This window comes from Rana temporaria, chromosome 7 (assembly GCF_905171775.1).
Source record: "Rana temporaria chromosome 7, aRanTem1.1, whole genome shotgun sequence".
Classification (NCBI taxonomy): Eukaryota; Metazoa; Chordata; class Amphibia; order Anura; family Ranidae; genus Rana; species Rana temporaria.
The window spans coordinates 101413516-101435890 of NC_053495.1; the positions used below are offsets into that span (position 1 = coordinate 101413516).

Genomic DNA, 22375 nt, shown 5'->3' on the forward strand with positions numbered 1-22375 from the left:
ATGTCTCTATAATCGCTGCCAAAATCGTGACTGCCAGCGGGAGTGAAATCGTGCAAGTTTAGCTAAACTTGCACGTCTTCAATCCTGCAGCCCAGTGTGAACCTGGGCTCAAGGGTGTTTTATGGTCATACTTATAGAACCTGTTTTTACCTAAAAAGAAAATCACCAATTGATTTTACAAAAAAGAACAGAGTGCTGAAAAAAAGTCAGCTTCCACTTGGAATGCTTTCAGTTCTTCAGCCCTCCAGGATAGAGCACTGCTCATGTGATTAGTGCCAGAGGGTAAATTGCAAGTATTCCAAAACAGAAAGCATTTTAGCATTCTCTATGCCCTTTAAACATCACTGACGTTTTTTTTGTTTGTGAGAGCTTTGGTTCACCATGAATAGTGCTTTTACTTACACTGGATGCTTGTTATACATCACTGGAAGAAACTCGTCCACCGGCAGCATTTTGTTCAACGGTTCTGCAGCAATAAGTTTCCGAGCTCCTTGCTGGGAGATGGCATATGCCAGTGTCCAGTATGAATAATCAGCTTCTACTAAATTCATTACATTGGGAACAGCTTTCTCAGGGCGTTCCACTTGCATTCTTTTCCTGCCAATGTAGCTGTAAATATCAAAAACAAATATACATTAAAACAATTACTAAAATTACTACTTATATGGCATCTGGAATAATCTCTTGCATGGTTCCATATACATATACCTTAGATACTTTCTTACCTGTCTGATGAAATGAAATTAACATCTAAACTATACTAGGCATCAGGACCGCCATCAGAGGGGTACAGGCATTACACCCGTAAGGGGCCCGATGATCCCCAGGGGCCCAGCTGGCCCCCCTCCCTTTTTTTTGCATTACACCTGTAAGGGGCCCGATGGTCCCCAGGCCCCCTCCCCCCGCTTATTATCTCGCGTCAGGAGAGAAGAGATTTTTTTTCATCAGCACCAACCCCCGGTTCACTGTTTCAAAAATTAGTAATGGCTGCCCTGCTAGGCATGTTTATTGAATCCAGTCCTCCTGTTCTACCAAGAAAATCAGGTCTTAGTAATTCCTTAAAGCCTAATTTTACTAAAAAAAAAATCAACACAAGGGACATTACTTATTATCAATGTGATGTGTCACTTATGCTGATGTCTCCTGGCTAAGTTGAAACTCTCCTTCTCCGATCCTTCCCAGCTCCACCACTGTAATTTTCTGGTGCGGTGGGAGATAATAAACCTGAGGGAACTGGGACAGGCACATTAAGAGTACCTGTCTATGGCCACCCTTTCCGGCCATGTGTACTATTGCTTTTATGAGTGAAACACAATCTATGAACGCAGGATGGGAGAATGAATGAAAGGTCTGCCTTCTCCATTCATAGATTATTTTTGTTCATTAAAGTAGTACTAACAGAGCTGCATTTCTGAAAGGACCAGAAGGAAGAAAGAGCCTACAACCTGATAAATCTGCTTGTTGTCTTATTTGTCCTGCTTTTTCTGTTTTGTACACGGATTTCATTGTCAGGGCAGTTCAATCTCGAATTACTTAAAATATTTTGGTCTTTTCTTTCTCTTCCCTTCCTTCCTCAACTGCTTCTCATTCCTTCGGTCATATATACATGGCCTCGGGAGCAAGCAACTTTCATGTAAAGGTGATTTAAATGGCTCTACAGCCATCTAATCACTTTTACTAGACTTGGAAGGGGGCTCCCCTCCTACTGCCATTCCCAGGCCCTTCCATTCCACAGGGGAGAGCAGGAGTGCTGTGTATCAATGGCTGGTACAGCCAGAGAAGCAACCAATCAAACAAATCTAACAGAAGGAGGGTAGATAAGGGATCAGGGATCTAACAGACCCCCGATTTCTCCATAAAGAATACCAGTAACTGCCCAAAGCTATCACAAGGTGTTGCTTATGCCTTGTAGTAGTAATAAAGTTGAATTAAAACAATTTTAAAGAGTGGTACAAATAAGTTAAAATAAAAAAACTTTAAGCCCCCGTTCACACGTAAGTGCAAACGCACACATAGCTCCCACACATAAACAGTAATTGAACCACATATGTGAGATATCGCAATGAACGTCAGAGTGAGAACAATCATTCCAGTGCCAGAGCTCACATTTAACTCTAAACTGGTAACCTGTAAAAGCTTTTAAGGGCCACATATATATATATTTTTAGGCAACATAGGGCTAGATTCAGATAGGTTACGCGGATCTAAAGATCCGCTCACCTATCTGATTTACGTTACGCCGCCGCAATTTTTTGAGGCAAGTGCTTTATTTAGAAAGCACTTGCCTGTAAACTTGCGGCGGCGTATCGTAAATCCCCCGGCGGAATTTAAATTCCGCGGCTAGGGGGCGTGTAAAATTTAAATCAGGTGCGTCCCGACGCCGAACGAACTGCGCATGCGCCATCCGTAAAATTTCCAAGCGTGAATTGCTCTAAATGACGTCGCTAGGACGTCATTGGTTTCGACGTGAATGTAAATTACGTCCATCCGTATTCGCGAACGACTTACGCAAAAAAACGTAACAAATTCAAAACTCAGCGCGGGAACGACGGCCATACTTAACATAGGATACGCCGCATATAGCAGGGGTAACTATACGCCGGAAAAAGCAGAACGCAAATGACGTAAAAAAAAAGCGCCGGGCGGTCGTTCATTTCTGAATCGGCGTAACTCCTCATTTGCATATTCATGCGTATACAAACGGAAGCACCACCTAGCGGCCAGCGTGAGTTTGCAGCCTAAGATCTGACAGTGTAAGTCACTTACACCTGTCGGATCTTAGGGATATCTATGCGTAACCTGAGATACAACGGCGTATCAGGAGATACACCGTCGTATCTCTTTGTGAATCTGCCCCATAGTTTTTTGCCATTTCACAGGCTGGAACAATTTTAAATCTTTACACGTATATATATATATCTTTTAACTTAACGCAACATCATCTTTTATATTTTACGGGGAAAATGGGTATTATATTGTGCACTAAAATTAATAAAAAAAAATCTTGGTTTGAAATTTGGGTTGATAAATGACTGTATAATTATCATGTAACAAAAATATTGCAACAGCCACGATTTTATTCTCTAGGGTCTTTCCTTTCAGAAAACATATAAGGTTTAGGGGTTCTAAGTAGTTTTCTAGCAAAAACACAAAAACATGTATGCGAGGAATGCCAAAATTGCCCCAGACAGCAAGTGCTTAAGCAGCCCCTAATAAAGAAAAATATACATAAAGGAAAACTGTAAAGGTGCAGCAATTCCAATCAAGAGAAACACAATAATAAACTATAACTGAAGTGTATAATATTAAACAAAAGGGCTTAGGTATGTCCATGAGTATATACACAAAAACTGCAAATTTGCACATTCAAAATCAAACTATTACACTCCTACTTTAGTGAGTATTCTGATCTAAATCTTGATAGTCTTTCATATGCTCTGCAAGGTCTTTTTTCATTTTTTTTCTCGTCTGATTTATGAATATAAGAGACCGTATTTACTGCTCTCTTTGTATTATGTTTAATTTCTTTTGAGGCATTTGGATTATTTATATTTCCTCCACTTCCCTTAAGACAATTACAGTTGTATTTACTTCTTACCGTGCCTGTGTTCTGGTATTTTATGCGTCATTACATACAGTAACAGATCTGTTTATATCTTGGTAATTCTATCTCTGCTAGTGCATTTGCTTCTTTACAATGGCCCGGATTCACAAAGCACTTGCGCCGACATATCTCGAGATACGCCGTGTAAGTGTAAATATGCACCGTCGTATCTATGCGCCGGACTCTGAAACCAAGATACGCCTGAAAATAGGCTTCATCCAGCCGACATAACTTTCCTACGCCGGCGTATCGTGGGCGCATATTTACGCTGGCTGCAAGGGGCGCTCCCATTGATTTCCTATTCAAATATGGAAATGAGGGAGATACGTCTATTCACAAACGTACTTGCGCCCGGCTCATAATATACGTGGTTTGCGTAAGTCGTACGTCCGGCATAAAGTTATTTCCCATATAGGAGGCGCAACCCATGCAAAGGTATGGACCAGGGAATGCAAGCCGTCGTATCTTATGTCGTTTACGTTGTACGTGAATATGACTAGGCGTAGGTTACGTTCACGTCGTAGGCAGTGATCTGTCGTATCTTAGGGAGTAGTTCCGACGTGATTCTGAGCATGCGCACTGGGATACGTCCACGGGACGGCGCATGCGCCGTTCATTATTCGTATCTGTCTGGCGCTCGGCCCATCATTTGCATGGGGTCACGCCTCATTAGCATGCCTCACGCCCACTTCCACCTACGCCGGCTTACCCCAAGGAAACCCAGCGCAGTTTGGGAGGCAAGTGCTTTGTGAATTCTGTGCTTGCCTCTCTGCGCTGCGTCGGCGTAGCGTATATTAGATACGCTACGGCGGCATAAATATGCGCCGATGTATGTGAATCCGTGCCATTGTATCAGTTCTACTGCAGAATAGTATGTGTGGGCTCATTTCAAGTGAGACCTCTTGCACACTGTTCTAATGTATGAACATCAGACATTCCTGGCAGAAAAAAAAAACAAGAGTATGGGCTGTGTATGATGTATTTGCAAGTATACACACACAAACGGGAAGCATGTAATTTGCGCACATTTGAGCGTATTTGTGAGGATACACACAAAAATACTGACCAGCAACTCAAATTTTAAGTTTTTTTTTTTTTTTTACAGATCAATACGCAGCACATATTTACACACCTGTGTACAGGCACATGAAAACAATGGGCTGCAATTAGATTTTTTGGGGGGAAAAAATGTCTTTTAAGCCAAAACGTATCACCCACAAAATTTGCTCAAAGACACATGTGCACCTGTGTCAATACATAAAACAAAAGCGTGGAAGTTTTTTTTTTTTTTTTTATTCCTCCTAAAGTAACCCTGTCACTATCACGGCAGAACTAAGTAAACACAGAGGCCCAGATTCACAAAGGAGATTGTGACACAGATCGCCAGTGAAGAGCTCAGATCACAGCTTCATAAACTGTCCGTTACTGTGTCAGTCTATGAGACGTCTCTGTGTGTGGAAATAATCATCGGGAGAACAAGTTCAAACACTTCTCCCCCAGATTATCTCTGTTTCATAAACTGTTTATGGGCTGTGATCAGTGGTGATCCTTGGGATAACCGCTGTTCACTGCTTCATAAACAGACACCTAAGTCTGAAATTAGCTGTAGGAGGCATTTGCACTGCTCAGTGATTGTATTTAATTTGTGGAAATTAATTACCACCTAGTCTGTCTGAGCTTTTCTATTCAGTCCTTTTGTATGGAGGATGCAGAGCTTGTGTTTAACGTGGGAGTAAATTCCCATGTATGCCTTTTATCTATAGCTAAGCCTATAATAAGGCTTAGCTATAGGTACTGTAAACATACCTCCCAACTTTTTGAGATGGGAATGAGGGATACCTATTGGCAAAAGTATGCAGGCATAGGACACACCCCTACCATGCCCCCTTAAAGGAGAATTGTACAAAAAAACAATATTTGTTAAACCCACAAGTAGTTTTTTACCACCAATATTCCTTTATATTGGCTTATGGAATTTACAAATGCAGCAATTTAGAAATCACATGAAAGGTTTAGCGCTGGAAAACACTTTTTGATAGATGAAAAGTGCATTTTATATACATCTATATAGATCAGACCAAAATAAGGAACAAATGAGGAGAAATGAGGGACAGGTGGACATTGCTCCAAATCAGGGACAGTCTCTGGAAATCAGGGACAGTTGGGAGCTATGCTGTAAATATCTCCTAAACATGCACCATTTAGGAGAAATTTACCTTAGATACAGCAGTGACTTTAATGACACATGCGCTCTGAAGGAACGGCATACCTGTGCCGTCCCATCACGTCCCTTCAGAGCCACGGCGTAAACAACGAAGCTCACAACCTCAGAAAGAAGACCAGGTGGAGATGGAAGTGCCTTCATCAGTGACAGCGTGCCGCTGAAGGGCTTTGTTTTCAGGTAAGTCTGTCATAACGTGCTACTAGCTGCGTACTAGCACATTATGACTTAATTTGCCCAGGGTCTGAGTATTTAATTTTTTTGGATGCGGTTTACTACGGCTTTTATAAATAGGCCCTTGATTCCACTGATTCCAGTAAAGTTGCAGGAAACGCAAACACTAGGAGCATTGTTCACCTTCATCCAAGCTTCCAGTGGCCTCCAATCAGCTAGCATTTTCAAAAGGTCCACCACTGGTAGCTCTCATATTTCTCTCATAACAAGTGAACTTTATAACATTGTAGTAGATACTAGGCCTACATGACATTCTCATTAGAATATAACTTAGCTTTAATAACAACCTAAATAAATATACTTACATTAGGTCCCAATCCAACTCAGCCATTTCAACATCATGCATGAGCTTTAGCAGTTTGCTTCTAAACTGGTGCTCAAACCGGACATCATCTTCTATTATAAGAGCTTGCTCTAGTCCCCTTTCAATTACCTAAACAAGTATACAAAATCAAGTCAAGAATTTTTTTTTTAAGATTAGACTCCCTCACTTAAAGGTTACCTTAACCCTTTTCTCACAACATTTTTTTTTGTTTCATCCGTTTCATTTGTTTTGTGTAAAAATATGTGTTTATTGGTTTTAAATAGAAAGAAAAAATTAAAAGCACAGTTTACTCTGATTCTTCTACAATTTTCATGAAACCTAGTGTAGTGCCCCCTGACCTCCAGGGGCGTGGTGGTGACCCCTAGAGACAGGGAGTGCTGACATTTCACCTCAGGGTGCAGGTTGTTAGGAATAGTGGGTAGTGTAGAAAAGAGGGGCACCAGTCACTTTTATGTTGAACAAAGGTTTTTGCTCATAATAACAAACAATTCAGGGAGAGAGGGGTAGGGCATAGAACACCCTAAGTAAAAAAAAAAAAGCAGACTAGCAGACTTCTTAGACAAAAAAATAGAAAAGGTAGACAGCAGTACAGAAAAAGAGCCTTTAAAGTGGAGGTCCGCCCAAAATCTGCTGGCTTTTAATAATAGGACACTTACCTGTCCTGGAGTTCAGCGATGTCGATACCGCAGCTGATGTTTCCATCAGCTGTCGTGTGCTGCCGCCACCACTGCGGGTAAGGGAACCCGGCAGTGTAGCCTTATGGCCTACTGTGCATGCACGAGGCCCCACTCCTCTCTCCTACTGGCCCGGTGACAGGGGGAGGAGGAGGGAGCCCCGCAGTGACGTCATGAACTGCGGCGCAAACTCCCTGTCCCCCCTCCCCCCGAAAGGTGGCAATTGTGGCACCGGAGATAAATGAGCGGAAGTTCCACTTTTGGGTGGAACTCCGCTTTAAGATGTAACTAGCAATCTGTACTTTTTTAGCAACAGCTGTCTCCTATTGTCCAACTGCCAAACAATAAGTAATTCCAGTTGTTTGGGAAAGTAGTACTGATTTCAGGGTGTCTGGGTAGATCATTTACTGCACAATGCACAACTGTGGACATCTGACTTCTGAATGTGATTTTTACACAACATTATAAAGCTGCTATTTAGGGATTGATAGAGGACTGGGAAAGGAGAGAGTGTGCAATAAAGAGCTTATGACAGCTTAATGCATAGTACATGTGCCAATAAGATGACCATACTGAGCTGAATGAGAAAAATCCATAGATCCCTCCATCCATGATAAATAGCATGGAAGGATTAATCTCGCACTGTTGGCTATTGTATTTTGACAATCAGCACCCGCGACTGTCAGAATACCCAGAAAGCAACTGCTGCCTATTGGCTAGTCACTTTCTGGACAACTTTTTTGCACTCAGCTCCTTAGACCTTTCAGTTGGAGATCATTAAGCTGGTTGCAGGGCAATCCATGTCTTAAATTTTGCCGGATCCACGGGGATTACCTATAATGTGAGTCAGATTTGGGCAGCTTTAGATGGGATACAAATAAATAGCAGGATTTACCTCTTTCCATATATAATAATGACTAAGGAAGCATCCAATCTCGCCTCTTGTTAGTGTTCTCCCTGAATACGGGTCATGATATCCTGGTACCATATCTATATTCAGAGCTTTAAGTTGGCTTGTATTAAGAGCCCTGTGAGGGTAGGAAAATCAATGTTTAGTAACTATAACCAAGGTAACAATAACAAACAACCTATTGTATACACTGTATTGTACTTTGAACTATGCAGACAAAATATAACAGACTGCTATGACTGCGCAAAAAAGTCAGCTATATTATAATGTAAACATATGTGTATGTATGCAAGTGAAGTATGGCCCTTAGATTGTAAGCTCCTTGGGGGCATGGGCTGATGTGAATGTACAATATGTAAAGTGCTGCTATAAATTGTTGGCTTTAAGTAAATACATGTAATAAACAAATAATGACACGCCATAGGGAAATTCTCACTCAAGGTTCAAAAAAGTAAACTATTATAGCGTTCTGTTTTCCCACCAATATTTTATTAAAATATGTAATGCCACTCACATTAAAATGTGCACAAATTTGGTGCACTTCAGGTAAAAAGCAGTGTTTCGCCCTTACCATAGGTTCACATACTGTATGTGCGATGCGGAAACCAGCGCAATTACAGCACTGGTTCCTGCATCGCATCCCTCCTGCAGGCAGTTCACTATGCCTTCTGTGAACCGCTGCGGGTGTCATTAACAAAGTTAATGACCCCCCCCAGTTCAGCTCACAGATTGCAGTGCAAACTCGCTCAGGAATCGGATCGCATAGGTGAGAACACCCATGTGATCCGACTCTAGTGCGGGGGAAAAACAAGTCCCTGCACTATTTTCTATTGTTTAGAGATCGCATGTGATCGGCTCCTGTGGTGCGGGTGCGAATCACATGCGATCTCTGAGATTGCGCTAGTGTGAACCCAGGCTTAGGGTGCAGTATCTCTGGTCATTCACAAGATGGCAGCTCACTCATCTCCAGTATTGCGGCATGACGTCATCATCTCCTGTCGCAATATCATAAGTGAGCAGACTGCGATTTATGATAGTTTACTCTTTTTGAACTTTAAAGTGTTAGAGCACGTTCACACCATGCCGCCCTGAGCGTCGGCGGTAAAACGGCCGCTTTACCGTTGAAGCAGCGCTTTTCGACCGCTAGCAGGGCACCTCTAGCATCCAAAAAATAGTTAAAACCGCCTGCAAAGCGCCGCTACAGTACGGAGGCGCTGCCCATTGATTTCAATAGGCAGGAGCGCATTAGAAGTGGTGAGTTTACCGCTCCTAATGCGCTCCAAAGAAGCTGCTGGCAGGACTTTTTCTGACGCCCTGCCAGCACACCGCTCCAGTGTGAAAACCCTTGTCTTTCACACTGCAGTGAATGGAAAAGCTGTTTTAGGGTGCTTTGCAGGCGCTATTTTTAATGCTATAGCACCTGCAAAACTCCCCCAGTGTTAAAGGGGTCTTACTAAACCCAGGACCTTGCATTCACTATATCTGGTCTCCCACAGCACACAGAACATGGAAATGCAATTATTTTAGTAAATATAAACTGCTAAATACCTTTTCTCATCAGCTGTATATGGCAATCTTGTGACTTCTATCAGTGTCTGGTTAAAGCTTGTAGGAGGAGTTTTAATTCTACTCTGACTGCCCTATGAGGCTGCAAGACCCCTGACCCTCTGTCTGGACAGTGCTGTTGGCCCTGTGCTAATCATATGCACCCTCCAAACAAAAAAAACTCTATCGCAATACACACCAAACTGAGCATATGCAGAGTGACTCCAAAGGCTCTGTCTGAGCAGGAAATGGATTGGGGAGCATCAGAGAAGATAGGATTAAACAGTCTTTTTACACAATGCAGGATTAACCCTTAGGTTCCACAGTGAGTATAACAAGCATTTTTTACTGCAAATACAGGAAAGCAAAAGGAGGAGAGAGAAGCGCCAAGCCAATCCTTTAAATAGCTTAGGAATTTATTTAGTATATGATTTATGATTCGTCATATATGTGGTTTGTATTGTAGCATTTTCTTTATTACTATACTATATGGGCATGTTGCGTCATGGCCTTTTTGTTCAGCATCCTTCGCTTGTATTGTAATATACTGCTTGACTTTCAATAAAAATGTATTGGAACATAAATACTTACTTGCCATCCACAGCATCAAATATTTTCGCTTGAATTTGAAGCTCATAAAGACTACGCAGCATCCGGACACGCCGATCTTGGCGACGTTTTAAATTAATCATGAAAACCTATATATAAGTAAGACATAAATAAGTTATATAGATATTTTCTGTTTAATGTTTTCAAACATATACTGTATATGCACTTAGTATTATTTTTATTTATAAAAGTGATATATGTAAGTTTCAGGAAGCTTATGTCGTACGAGAATTTTCATAACTTAAGTAAGCTCTTCATGTTCAATATGCAACTAGCATGCAAAAAAAACGCACAATATGTTGTCCGATTTTCGGATTGTGTGTACGGGGCATTAGCTACAGCAGCCATATCTATGTGTACAGTGACACACAATTATTGCAACAGAGGCCTAATGACCAAAAGTAGGACAACCAGATGAGCAGGTCTCCACTGTACTCAAGCCTGCCCATAGAATTTATACAAATGCTGTGTGAATGAGTAAGAGACATATAAAATATTGTAGTAGCCGTCTTCTATGGCTTGGAAAATATCGGGCAGATCCACAGAGCAAGTACGCCGGCGTATCTACTGATACGCCGGCATACTTTCAAATTTCCCGCGTCGTATCTTTAGTTTGAATCCTCAAACCAAGATACGACGGCATCTGGGTAAGATCCGACAGGCGTACGGCTTCGTAAGCTTTTGGATCTTACGTGCAATACTTCGGCATCCGCTGGGTGGCATTCTCGTCGTTTTTCGCGTCGGGTATGCAAATTAGCGATTTACGACGATCCACGAACGTACGCGCGGCTGACGCATTCTCTTACGTCGTCTCTAGTCGGCTTTTTCCGGCGTATAGTTAAAGCTGCTATTTTGCGGCGTATAGATAGACTTGCCATGTTAAGTATGGCCGTCGTTCCCGCGTCGAAATTTGAATTTTTTCTTTTTTTTGCATAAGTCGTCCGTGAATAGGGATGGACATAACTCACGTCTAAGTTAAAAAAATTACGTCCTAGCAACGTCATTTAGCGCAATGCACGGCGGGAAATTTCGGGATGACGCATGCGCAGTTCATTCGGCGCGAGGACGCGCTTCATTTAAATGAATCACGCCACCTAATCGCCGATTTGAATTCCGCCGCCAGAGATACGCTACGCCGCCGTAACTTACGGCGCAAATTCGTTGAGGATCCGAACCAGCCCATAGTAAGTTACAGCGGCGTAGCGTATCTCACATACGCTGCGCCGATCTAAATCTCTGTGGATCTGGCCCTATGTTTTCAGGACTGCATGTAAAAAGTACCATCTTTCCTATATTATCCTGGTCAAAGACTGGGCCTTGTTTCGTAGCTTTATGCCAACTGTTGCATGCATTTCTTTTGTAGTATCATACACTGAAAAGAAGACATATCTAATAAGCATAAAATAATCTATCATTAAACATGTCACTTCAGTGGAAGAGGGGAATTCACCCTCCTGACTCTACTTTTTCTTTACTTTTATAAGCAACACTTTATATTTTGTTCTTTTAGGTGTGCTTTACTCCTGCTTATCTCCCACATTAACCTCCCTGGGGGTATGATTATGTAAAATTTTTGCATCTCAAAGCGGTAAATTGTTTTGCATGGAAATTTGGCGATTTATATTTGTAGGCCTGTAATTCTTAGGAATAACTCACTTAAAGGGGTTGTAAAGGTACATTTTTTTCCCTAAATAGCTTCCTTTACCGTAGTGCAGTTCTCCTTCACTTACCTCATCCTTCGATTTTGCTTTTAAATGTCCTTATTTCTTTTGAGAAATCCTCACTTCCTGTTCTTCTGTCTGTAACTCCACACAGTAATGCAAGGCTTTCTCCCTGGTGTGGAGAGTTTCGTGCTCGCCCTCTCCCTTGGACTACAGGAGAGTCAGGACGCTCTCTACTTTGCAGATAGAGAAAGGAGCTGTGTGTTAGTGGGTGTCCTGGCTCTCCTGTAGTCCAAGGGAGGGGGCAAGCACAACACTCCACACCAGGGAGAAAGCCTTGCATTACTGTGTGTAGTTACAGACCGAATAACAGAAGTGAGGATTTCTCAGAAGAAATAAGGACACTTAAAAGCAAAATCGAAGGATAAGGTAAGTGAAGGAGGACTGCACTAAGGTAAAGGAAGCTATTTAGGGGAAAAAAATTGTACCTTTACAACCCCTTTAAATCTGTCCAAACAAAAGTCAAGGGTATGATAAAGTTTGAAACACGAAATCATAAATTATAGAATAATAAAAAACTATAAATAATTATAACAATAATAAAATTAATAATAATAATAACATTTATTCAATATTTAATATGAATATTATTATAATATTAATATTTTATTAAATATATATCAATGCAATCAAATCAAAAACACTGAAATTTGCTCAGTTGCAGAATTGTCGCTGACGTTACTTTCGGTGTTTCATGATGAATTTCCCCACAAATCACTATCGCTCAATTCTAATGATTCTAATTTACTATTGCTGTTTTATAGCTGGTCTAAAACCGCTTTTGATGTAAAGGGACACTTTTTGGTTGCTATGGACAACCTCAAGTTTCCAGGCAGAAAGAACATTATATACGATATAAAACTACATGCAGGGCACTGGACAAAGCATTAGGGACAAAAGGGAGGTGAAATGTGAATTTGATACAGTAATGTAATCTGTAAGATTACAGTGTACTGTGTGTATTTTGTTTTTTACACTTTTTGAATTTGGAGCTGGGCTCCGTCCCAGTGCGTCGCGACGCTCGCAGGGAATGGAGCTCGACATACACTACATCAGGCGGAGGACACAGCCCGTGGACACAGCAGGGAGACATTGCAGGATCCTGGGGACAATGTAAGTAACTTTCCCAGGATACTGCGATGCAATCCCGAGTGTGGCTCGGGGTTACCGCTTTTGGTAATAAAAATTCACCACGAGCCACACTCAGGATTACCGCCAGGGAGGTTAATCCTCAGTCAGCTCTAGATTACCTGGTATGAAAACCTACAGGGCTGTGTGTTGTTGCTGGAGTCCTTTAGTAGTCCTCAGTCCCGTTTCACATATATGCGATGTGGGAACCAGCGCAATTCCAGTGCGGGTTCCCATATCGCATGTCACCTGCCGGCGGTTCACACTGACATCTGTGAACCGCTGCGGGTATCAATGTAAAGTTAATGACACCCCCCGATTAATTTGCAGATCGCAGTGTGAACTGCCAAATGGTGCAGGAATCAATTCGTATGGGTGTGAACACCTACTACTATGAATAATAATAATGATATAAAATGTATAAATAAATGTAAAATAAATACACAAATAAAAAAATAATCATAAATAAATAAAATAATAAAAACCTTAACACAAAATAATTGAATTATTATTAGTATTATTATTAATAATAAATATTATTATTATTATGATCATTATTAATTTATTTTTTTGTTTGGGTTCGGGAGTTTATTATTATTGTATTATTATTACTATTTTTATTATTGTTAAAAATAATTGAATTAATATTATTTTTAGGGTTAGGGGTTATTTATTATTTATTGATTACATATTATTAATTTATTTTATTTATTTATTATTTATTTATGATGATTTTTAGTTATTTGTGTATTTATTTTACATGTATTTATTAATATATTATATTCGAGCAGAAAATCACAACAAAACACACATCAAAGTGAGCAAAAGCCTACAAAAACTTGCAAATCGCACATTTCCATGCATTAAAAAACACACAAATCTGCCCAATTTGAGCTGCAAAAAAAGCTCCAGAACTTTTTTGAGCTTCAGGCGACTTGGAGTGGAGATATGACCCACTTCAAAGAGAGTAATAGATTTTATTCTCCTCCAGTGTTTTGGAGCATTCAAGCTACAAAACGTTGAGATGTGAATGGGACAGCCTACCCAAAAGAGTTGAAGCTGCTCTAGCTGTAAATGGTGGGCATCAGAATATCCCTCTTATGCAGTAAGGAATATTGGGAGAAGTTAAAAATAGAACTTTTTCTGTCCCTGTTCCTCTTAAGGGAATGTTCTTACACATGTGCTGTTTGGATAATGTACTGTATGTATTGTATGAAAAAAGCCAGTAGAGATATGCATTTAGCACCTGTAAGATATGGTAGTGTTAAACACTTAAAACGGAGGTCCACACAAAAATGGAACCCCCCACCCACTTCCAGGCATAGACTCCCGCAGGGGTCACGACACCCCCCCCCCCCCCGCTGTCTTTAAGGAAACACACAGGTTCCAAAAGACAGCGGGACCAGGGCTCAAGTCCTGCGGGAACGCATGGGAACGGAGTTCCTGCACTTTTTTCACAGCAGGAACGCAGTTCCCTTTGCAGGACTAGAGCAGCCGAGCCGCCCGAGCCAATCCTTCACTAAACGGCGATGCCCAGCTCGAGTCACTGTCAGGGGCAGGCGAACCTTAGTAATCCTTTATGTTACTGGCCGCTTCCTGTATATGGTTTAATCGGGTAGTGTGCGGGTAGGGTTGCCAACTCATCCCTTTAAAACAGAACACATATTAATTACACAGGTTCTGTGGCTGATTAAGGAGGTAATTAAACTCACTTGGTGCCTTATTTGCATTAAATTAGCCTCAGAACCTGTGTAATTAATATGTGTTCTGTTTTAAAGGGATGAGTTGGCAACCCTATGTGCGGGTACTCCTCGATGCCGCAATGTCTCCTGGGAGCTTTTTTTATTGTTCCCAGGAGACATTGCGGAGGCTTGCCGCGAGTTATCGCAGGATTTAGAAAGAACTTGCTTAAAGGATTACTAAGGTACAGTGGATCGAAAAAAAAACATACGGTTTAGTAATTATGCATATGAGCGTATAATTTTTTTTTTTTGGTGGGGGAGTGGATCTTGGGTGGGAGTTCCCACACTTTTTTCCCCAGGACTTGACCCCTGAGCGGGACCAGTTAGGATGTGCAGCACAACTTGCGCATACGCAGTAGGGAACTGGGAGGTGAAGCCGCAAAGCTTCACTTCCTGATTCTCTCACCGAGGATGGCGGTGGGGGCAGCCAAGAGCCAAGCTATTGCTCGGACATCGCGGTCACCCTGGACAGGTAAGTGTCCATTTATTTAAAGTCAGCAGCTGGAGTATTTGTAGCTGCTGGCTTTTAATATATTCTTTTTAGGCAGATCTCCGCTTTAAAGTTGAAATAAACCCTAACTGTGAAACATTTAATTTGCTAAAGAGTAGTGTATCATAAACAATGATTATGCATCATTTTCATAACATACTGTCACAACAGTTGATAATGCCTGTGCAATGTGCATCAGCATGGGCACTTGTAGTCTGCAAGAGAGGTGTGTGGACCTAGCAGACAACGGAGGGAGGTACACAACTGGAAGACCGATGCATGTCCCATTACAGGAAATGCCCGGAAATGGACCTTCAATGGAGGATCTCCAGGTCTTGTTCTAAACAAAGCTGCTATTTAAAAAACATTAAAACAATGTTTAGAAATGCATTAATATATTTAAGTTTATTTGAGATTATAGTAATACATCTACTTGTCCAATACTTCATACAAAGCCCCGTCCCATCATTAAAAAAAAAAGCCTTTTTTATTCCTGATTTAGACCTGCTCAAATATGCAGAGGAGAATTAATTTCCAAAGACAGGTCATTTTTTAAACATATTTATTCTGCGTGCATGTGTATTATTTTAGAGCCATGGAGAATCCATAAAAAGTGTTCCTTTTATTTTAGAAAAAGCCACTGTTTTACTGGAATTCCTTGGATTTGTGCTATGTATTCAGTTTAGAAGCAAATAGTAATTAGAGATGTTGAAAAAGCAGGGGTTGAAAACTAAGTGTGTGTGTGATCTTTAGATCCAAAGAAAAGAGACACATCAATTCCTTAATTTAGTCCAGGAACACCTGAGGGTTATCATTGAAGACTGTAAACAGCAACTAGACAATTAGTAGAAGAGTAGTTGTTAATCTTTGACACAAATCCTGCTCATTAATTTTAACAATGTGTTCTTGTTAACCTCAAAGGCCTCGTACACACGATAGGTTAAACAGAGGACAACGGTCTGATGGACCGTTTTCAACGTTCAAAACCGATCGTGTGTGGGCCCCATCGGTTATTTATCCATAGGTTAAAAAAAAGCAATCTTGTTTAAAATCCACGCATGCTCAGAATTAAGTCGACGCATGCTTGGAAGCATTGAACTTTATTTTTTTCAGCACATCGTTGTGTTTTACGTCACCGCGTTCCGATGGTGTGTAGGCGCGACAGACCATCAGTCAGCTTCATCGGTTAACCGATGACAACAGTCCATCAGACCGTTCTCATCGGATGGACTGATCGTGTGTACGCGGCTAAAGAGGCCTCTGTAACCTACATAGGTCTTGAAGTCTCGTGTTTTCAAAATTCAAGTTAACTAGTAGACACAACAGTTCCTTGTTCCTGCATTTGTACATATAATTGCAAAAATGCTTTCTTAGACCCAAATTCTGCATCCCTGAAAAAAATCTGTGTACAACACTTTACAATGAAAATGGTAATCTGCAATACACCTTAGGGAACTATTAAACCCTTTTGTGAAGAAGCTTGAATGTGCTCCAACCAATTCTTGTAGAAGACTCTTCCACATCTCTACTACTTTACAACAAGGAACCCCTTTAACAGCTAGATATTAAGCCTCTTCTCCTCTGTTCAAGAGGTATCATTTTCTTATTACACCAATGAGACTGATCCTGTGATTATAGCAAACAGATCCTTTCACTTAGGATTCAGGAAGGAGGAAGGGACAGTAGCACGTAAATGAGCTGAAGATTTTATTTTTTTTACATAAGAGTTTCACTATTACCTACATTTTAAATTACTCCCTAACCTGTATCTTACGCCTTAAAACACCACCTAGCCCCATGAACCCCAATCCTAATCTTAACCCTAACCTTATCTCCCTAACACTTGACTGTATCACTAAACCTACCCCTAACAATAAATTTACACTTTGAACACATTTTGATCAGCAGGGGATCGTGAGCTGAATCTTGTCCACAAAGCAAAGCGTACACAGACAGAGCCCACTCCGCTCTATGGTAAACCAGTGTCCGTTTACACAAGACTACCCTCTGATCAGCTCTGCCTAAACGGAAGAGGACCTCCGTTTTATTTATTTTTATTGGACCTGATTGGACCCAGTAAACAACACCTGCCTGTCCATAGGAATTCCAATCAAGTCCATTTGAAAAACTGACAGGCAGAGCTGATTTGACCTCCACTCTGAAATAAGTCTGAGGGTATGTAAAACAATCCTTTCAACAACAAAGCCAATTAGCTTAAGTCTGGACTAATTTTAGAGTCAGCTCCAAAAGTTTAGAAACCAACAACAATGCACGTTTGGTCTGACATATTTTTAATCCTCCTGAAGCCCAACTCTAGGAAATGGGAACATTCCCATTTGCAGTAGGGCATCGCCCGCACTACAGGGGTCAGCTGCTCAGTTGGGTTTAGGGGGCATAGAAAAGGCTCCTACACTTCTCCACGTTGCTTAACCAGTCCCTGCAGCATGTTCTACCCCATGCTCCATGCTTGCTTATGTCAAAAAGACTGATGCAGGGTCCATATGTCTAACTGGGTAAGTAAAGGTGCTTTAATGCCCTGTACACACGATCGGTTCGTCTGATGAAAACGGTCCGATGAACCGTTTTCATCGGACGAACCGATCGTGTGTGGGCCCCAACCTTTTTTTTTTACCATCGGTGAAAAAACATAGAACCTGTTTTAAAATTATCTGATGGTTAAAAAAACGATAGAAAAAAACGATCGTCTGTGGGCAAGTCCATCGGTTAAAAATCCACGCATGCTCAGAATCAAGTCGATGCATGCTCGGAAGCATTGAACTTCATTTTTCTTAGCATGTCATAGTGTTTTACATCACCGCGTTCTGACACGAACGGATTTTTAACTGATGGTGTGTAGGCAAGACTGATGAAAGTCAGCTTCATCGGATATCTGATAAAAAAAATCCATCGGTCCGTTTCCATCAGATGAACCGATTGTGTGTACGTGGCATTACCCTCACCAAGACATAAACAAGCAAACCGTTGCACAGTGGGAGCAGCCTCACTGCAAGGGAGATTTTTTCGATTTCCTGGAGTTGGGCTTTAAGACCCCTTCATATCAGTCATGTATACAATTCTCCCCTCATTAATAACCCCTGGCTCTAGTGGGTATTGCTTGTTAAAATAGAATTGATTTACTGAAGGCTGTTCACTTTACAAGGGAATGTTGCCTTAGCTTAGTGAAAGTGGTGAAAATTCACTTTGCAAAGAATATCCAATCATTTTTTGCTTGCATGATTCTCTTGAAAGGGGAAAATTTCCTTGCGACGAGAAAAAGCCTATTTGCTTATAGTAAAAAAAAACACAGTAGTTATTAGATAGTATTAGCATATTGGTATTCAATAATCTCAAAGCTATCCCACTCAGACTTTTTTCAACATGAGAACAGGTGTGGGGGGCGTGCTCAAGATGTTATTGAGAGAGAACGCACATTAGAGAGGCTTTGCACACTGAACCGGATTCCTCATCCTGCGGTGTGGTGAGACCGTTCTACCTCTTGTCCCTCTGTCTTTTCCCTGTTCCTCCCTGGGAGCCAGGCCTGAAGAATGAGGGCACTGTTGCAGCCAAGTGGGAGTCGCTGCTGAACCCCAAGACTGACAAAGATCACAGACAGCCTCGACCATTCTAGTTAGCAAGGCAGCATGTTTATTACAACTGAGCGGGAGCCGCTGCTGAATGCGATGACTGACGGGGCCCACAGGCAGCTACACTAGCTTGGCCAGTAAGATAGAGTGCTTATTACAACAAGCACTCAGTTTTTTTGTACCTGGTTTTCTGCCGTGGGGCCATGCCCAGGGTGAAGCGTGTCCCACCATCCTGCCACACAGGAATCAGTGTTACACAAGGATCAGTAAAAGTTCCTAGTAGCTGCGCCATTTCAGTACACATGATCACTTAGACTGCTTCTCAGGGAATAGTAGCTTGACTCGCCAATTTCACTGCGGTTATGATGACCATCTCCACTTGTCAAATGGCTCTGACTACTAAAATAGACCACCTCCAATCAGACATCGGTCTGACAATTAGGGACTTGGATTCATTTAAGGACCGCATTACCGAGGTTGAGCAATGTGTTTCCTCTACAGTAGATAGACAGGGGGACCATACGGTTGATCTCCATACCCTTAAAACTGAGGTCTGCTACTTAGAGGCACGGGTTGAGGATGCAGATAATTGCAATCACAGAAATAACTTAAGCATTTTGAGTCTTTAAGGGGTGCAGAGAGCTCAGACCTTACTAGCTGCACTTAAAATCTGCTGGCGCAAATGCTTCTGAATGCCAAGTTTTCTCCCTTTTTTACTGTGGAGAGGGTTCGTCATATGCCCATAGCCAGGGGGCAGCCTGGGACACCACCTTGTTCTTTCATCTTTAAATTACATATTAAATTACAAATTAAACATTAAAGACTGTGATCTGGTCCTTCGCAAAATTCACTCTAAAGAAGACTTTATTTATGGTAATGCAAAGCTGCTCATACTTCCTGACTATTCAATGTAGAACAGCTGTATTGTGCAAACTACCAGGAAGCACAACTCAGCTTTCCCTGTGCTCTGCATCATGTTACAGAAAGTTGACCATCACACGACACAAGTGTGGTAAAAACTGCTTCTCACTTCCTATTAGTGTACACACTGCAGTAGGTTGTGTTTAGACATGTAGCCCTGCGTGGGAAAGCTCATGTGCATGAAACTTTGGTTACCAGGGAACTATGGTGACCATGTGCAGCCATGATGAAGCCAAATGTGAAAAATACCAGTACTCCATGCAAATATCTGAATCAAGCTAGAGACATTAGAACATTATATTAAGGCCTAACTATTTAGGAATTTATTAAAATAGTCTCTATCCACCCCCAACCCCCACTACTGAAGAAGGATCTACTGCTCATTTTCTTCCATGCATGAGTAATGCACACTAATACTCACTTTAGTCCACAGTTTTATGATCTTCCTCCTTTCCAGCTCTCGGTTGTGATGTAACCTCCCTCTTCTTGTCACTTTATGTCGTCATGTACAGTGCAGAACAACTGCAGGGGGACATGACCATGGTAGGAGTGTCCATCCACATTTCAGTGCTGGAGAGGACTTTACTACAAGGCCGGAAAGTAAGGTACGTACTAGTGTGTGTTACTCCTACCCTAGAAAAAAAATGAGAACTGGATCCTTCTAAATCAAGTCGGTGGGACCACTTTAATTGCTGCCAGATTCTGCCTCTACTGAATTAGGTTTTAAGGGCCAGATTCACAGCCAGGCGGCGCAGCGTAACGTAACCGATTTAGGTTACACCGCCACAAATTTTCTGGCTAAGTGCCCGATCCACAAAGCACTTACCTGGAAATTTGCGGCGGTGTATCCTAAATCCGTCCGGTGCAAGGCGGGCCAATTCAAATGGGGCGAGTCCCATTTAAATCAGGCACGCTCCCGCGCCGGACGTACTGCGCATGCTCCCGTCGCAAATTTCCCGACGTGCTTTGCGCAAAGTTACGACGCGCCAACGTTTTGTGAATCGCGACGGGTAAAAAAGACTTGCGCCGGGAAAAATAAAAAATTAAAAAAAAAATTGAAAGTGACGCGGGAAAGACGGGTATACTTTTACATGGTGTACTAAGTTTACACTTTGTAAAAGGTACCCTATCTTTGCGACGGCAAACTAACACTAATTTGCATACCCGACGCTGGTTTACGACGCAAAATCCCCCCAGCGGCGGCCGCGGTACTGCATCCTAAGATCCGACAGTGTAAAACTATTACACCTGTCGGATCTTAGGGATATCTATGCGTAACTGATTCTATGAAATCAGTCGCATAGATAGAAACAGGGATACAACGACGTATCAGCAGATACGCCGTCGTATCCCTTTTGTGAATCTGGCCCTAAGTTTCTATAAGCTGCTAAGTGCAGTCCTTATACAATACTGTATATTAAGCACCACAAATTCCTTGACTGTGACAGTGATTCATAACATACTTATTGCATACCAACTCTCCCAGAGAGAATATAGTAAATGCGAAAAAACAGTTAACTTAATTAAATTAGACCAAAAGTAAGGTAACAATTCTTGACAAAGTATTTAATCTTATAGCGTCAGACAACTAACCTCATCAAATCCCATCTTGTCTGGAAGTTTAGGTGGCACGTAGACATATCGTGATGTTTCTAGGGGTGGGCGATCAACTAGAATACAATAAGGGCAAGTTTACAAGATAGAATTAGAATAAAAATATGCATCTTTTGTCATTTAAAAAGCAATATAACTCATAGGACTTGTTATTTAGATTTGGTTATTATGCTTAACAAGTAAAAACAACCTGTATCCTCCATTATGTCCTTAGCAATTCTCATCACTTATTGCATCCATGGAGGAACCAACTACAGAGGAGGAGTGAATACAAATACCCTAAAAGGGAAGTTGGCTGATAGACCTGAACAATTGTTAGGTTAACTGTTGGAGGTGAGGGCAACACATGCGTGGTGCTAGAGGTTACTGAAGAAGTTGAAATTGTTTGAAAAAGCATATTTTCTAAAAAAGAGACACTGTTGGTGTGCACCTGAAAATAATGAATAGTGCATGCAAATATTGGGACTTTTCTCAATTTATTGGTGGATATTGAAAGCATGAATATATATACACAGTTGTGCTCATAAGTTTAAATACCCTGGCAGAATTTAGGATTTCTTGGACATTTTTCAGAGAATATGAATGACAACACAAAACATTTCTTTCACTCATGGTTAGTGTTTGGCTGAAGCCATTTATTATCACTCACATAGTTACTTTACTATTTTTAAATTATAATGACAACAGAAACTACCTAAATGACCTTGATCAAAAGTTTACATACCCTGGTGATTTTGGCCTGATAACATGCACACAAGTTGACACAAAGGGGTTTGAATGGCTATTAAAGGTAACCATCCTCACCTGTGATCTGTTTGCTTGTAGTTAGTGTGTGTGTGTATAAAAAGGTAACTGAGTTTCTGGACTCCTGACATACCCTTGCATCTTTCATTAACCCTCCTAGTGGTATACCCGAGTCTGGCTTGGGGTGAGATTTTTATACCAAAAGCGGTATCCCCGAGCCAGACTCGGGCTCGCCTTGTTGCAGCCAGAGACAAAGTTACTTACCTTGTCCCTGGATCCAGCGATGCCACTACGCTGTGTGAGCGAGCG

General features: G+C 41.5%; 1 protein-coding gene across 1 annotated transcript in view; it reads right to left on the reverse strand.

Moving 5' to 3' along the window:
- COLGALT2 (collagen beta(1-O)galactosyltransferase 2) overlaps positions 1–22375 on the reverse strand; it is a 125771-nt gene that overhangs the window by 7330 nt on the left and 96066 nt on the right. The window contains exons 7-11 of the mRNA XM_040359797.1: positions 21302–21378; positions 10105–10211; positions 7954–8086; positions 6365–6492; positions 403–609 (exon numbers count right to left, since the gene is read on the reverse strand). Coding sequence (XP_040215731.1) covers positions 403–609; positions 6365–6492; positions 7954–8086; positions 10105–10211; positions 21302–21378 — 652 coding nt within the window. The remainder of the gene's footprint in view (positions 1–402; positions 610–6364; positions 6493–7953; positions 8087–10104; positions 10212–21301; positions 21379–22375) is intronic.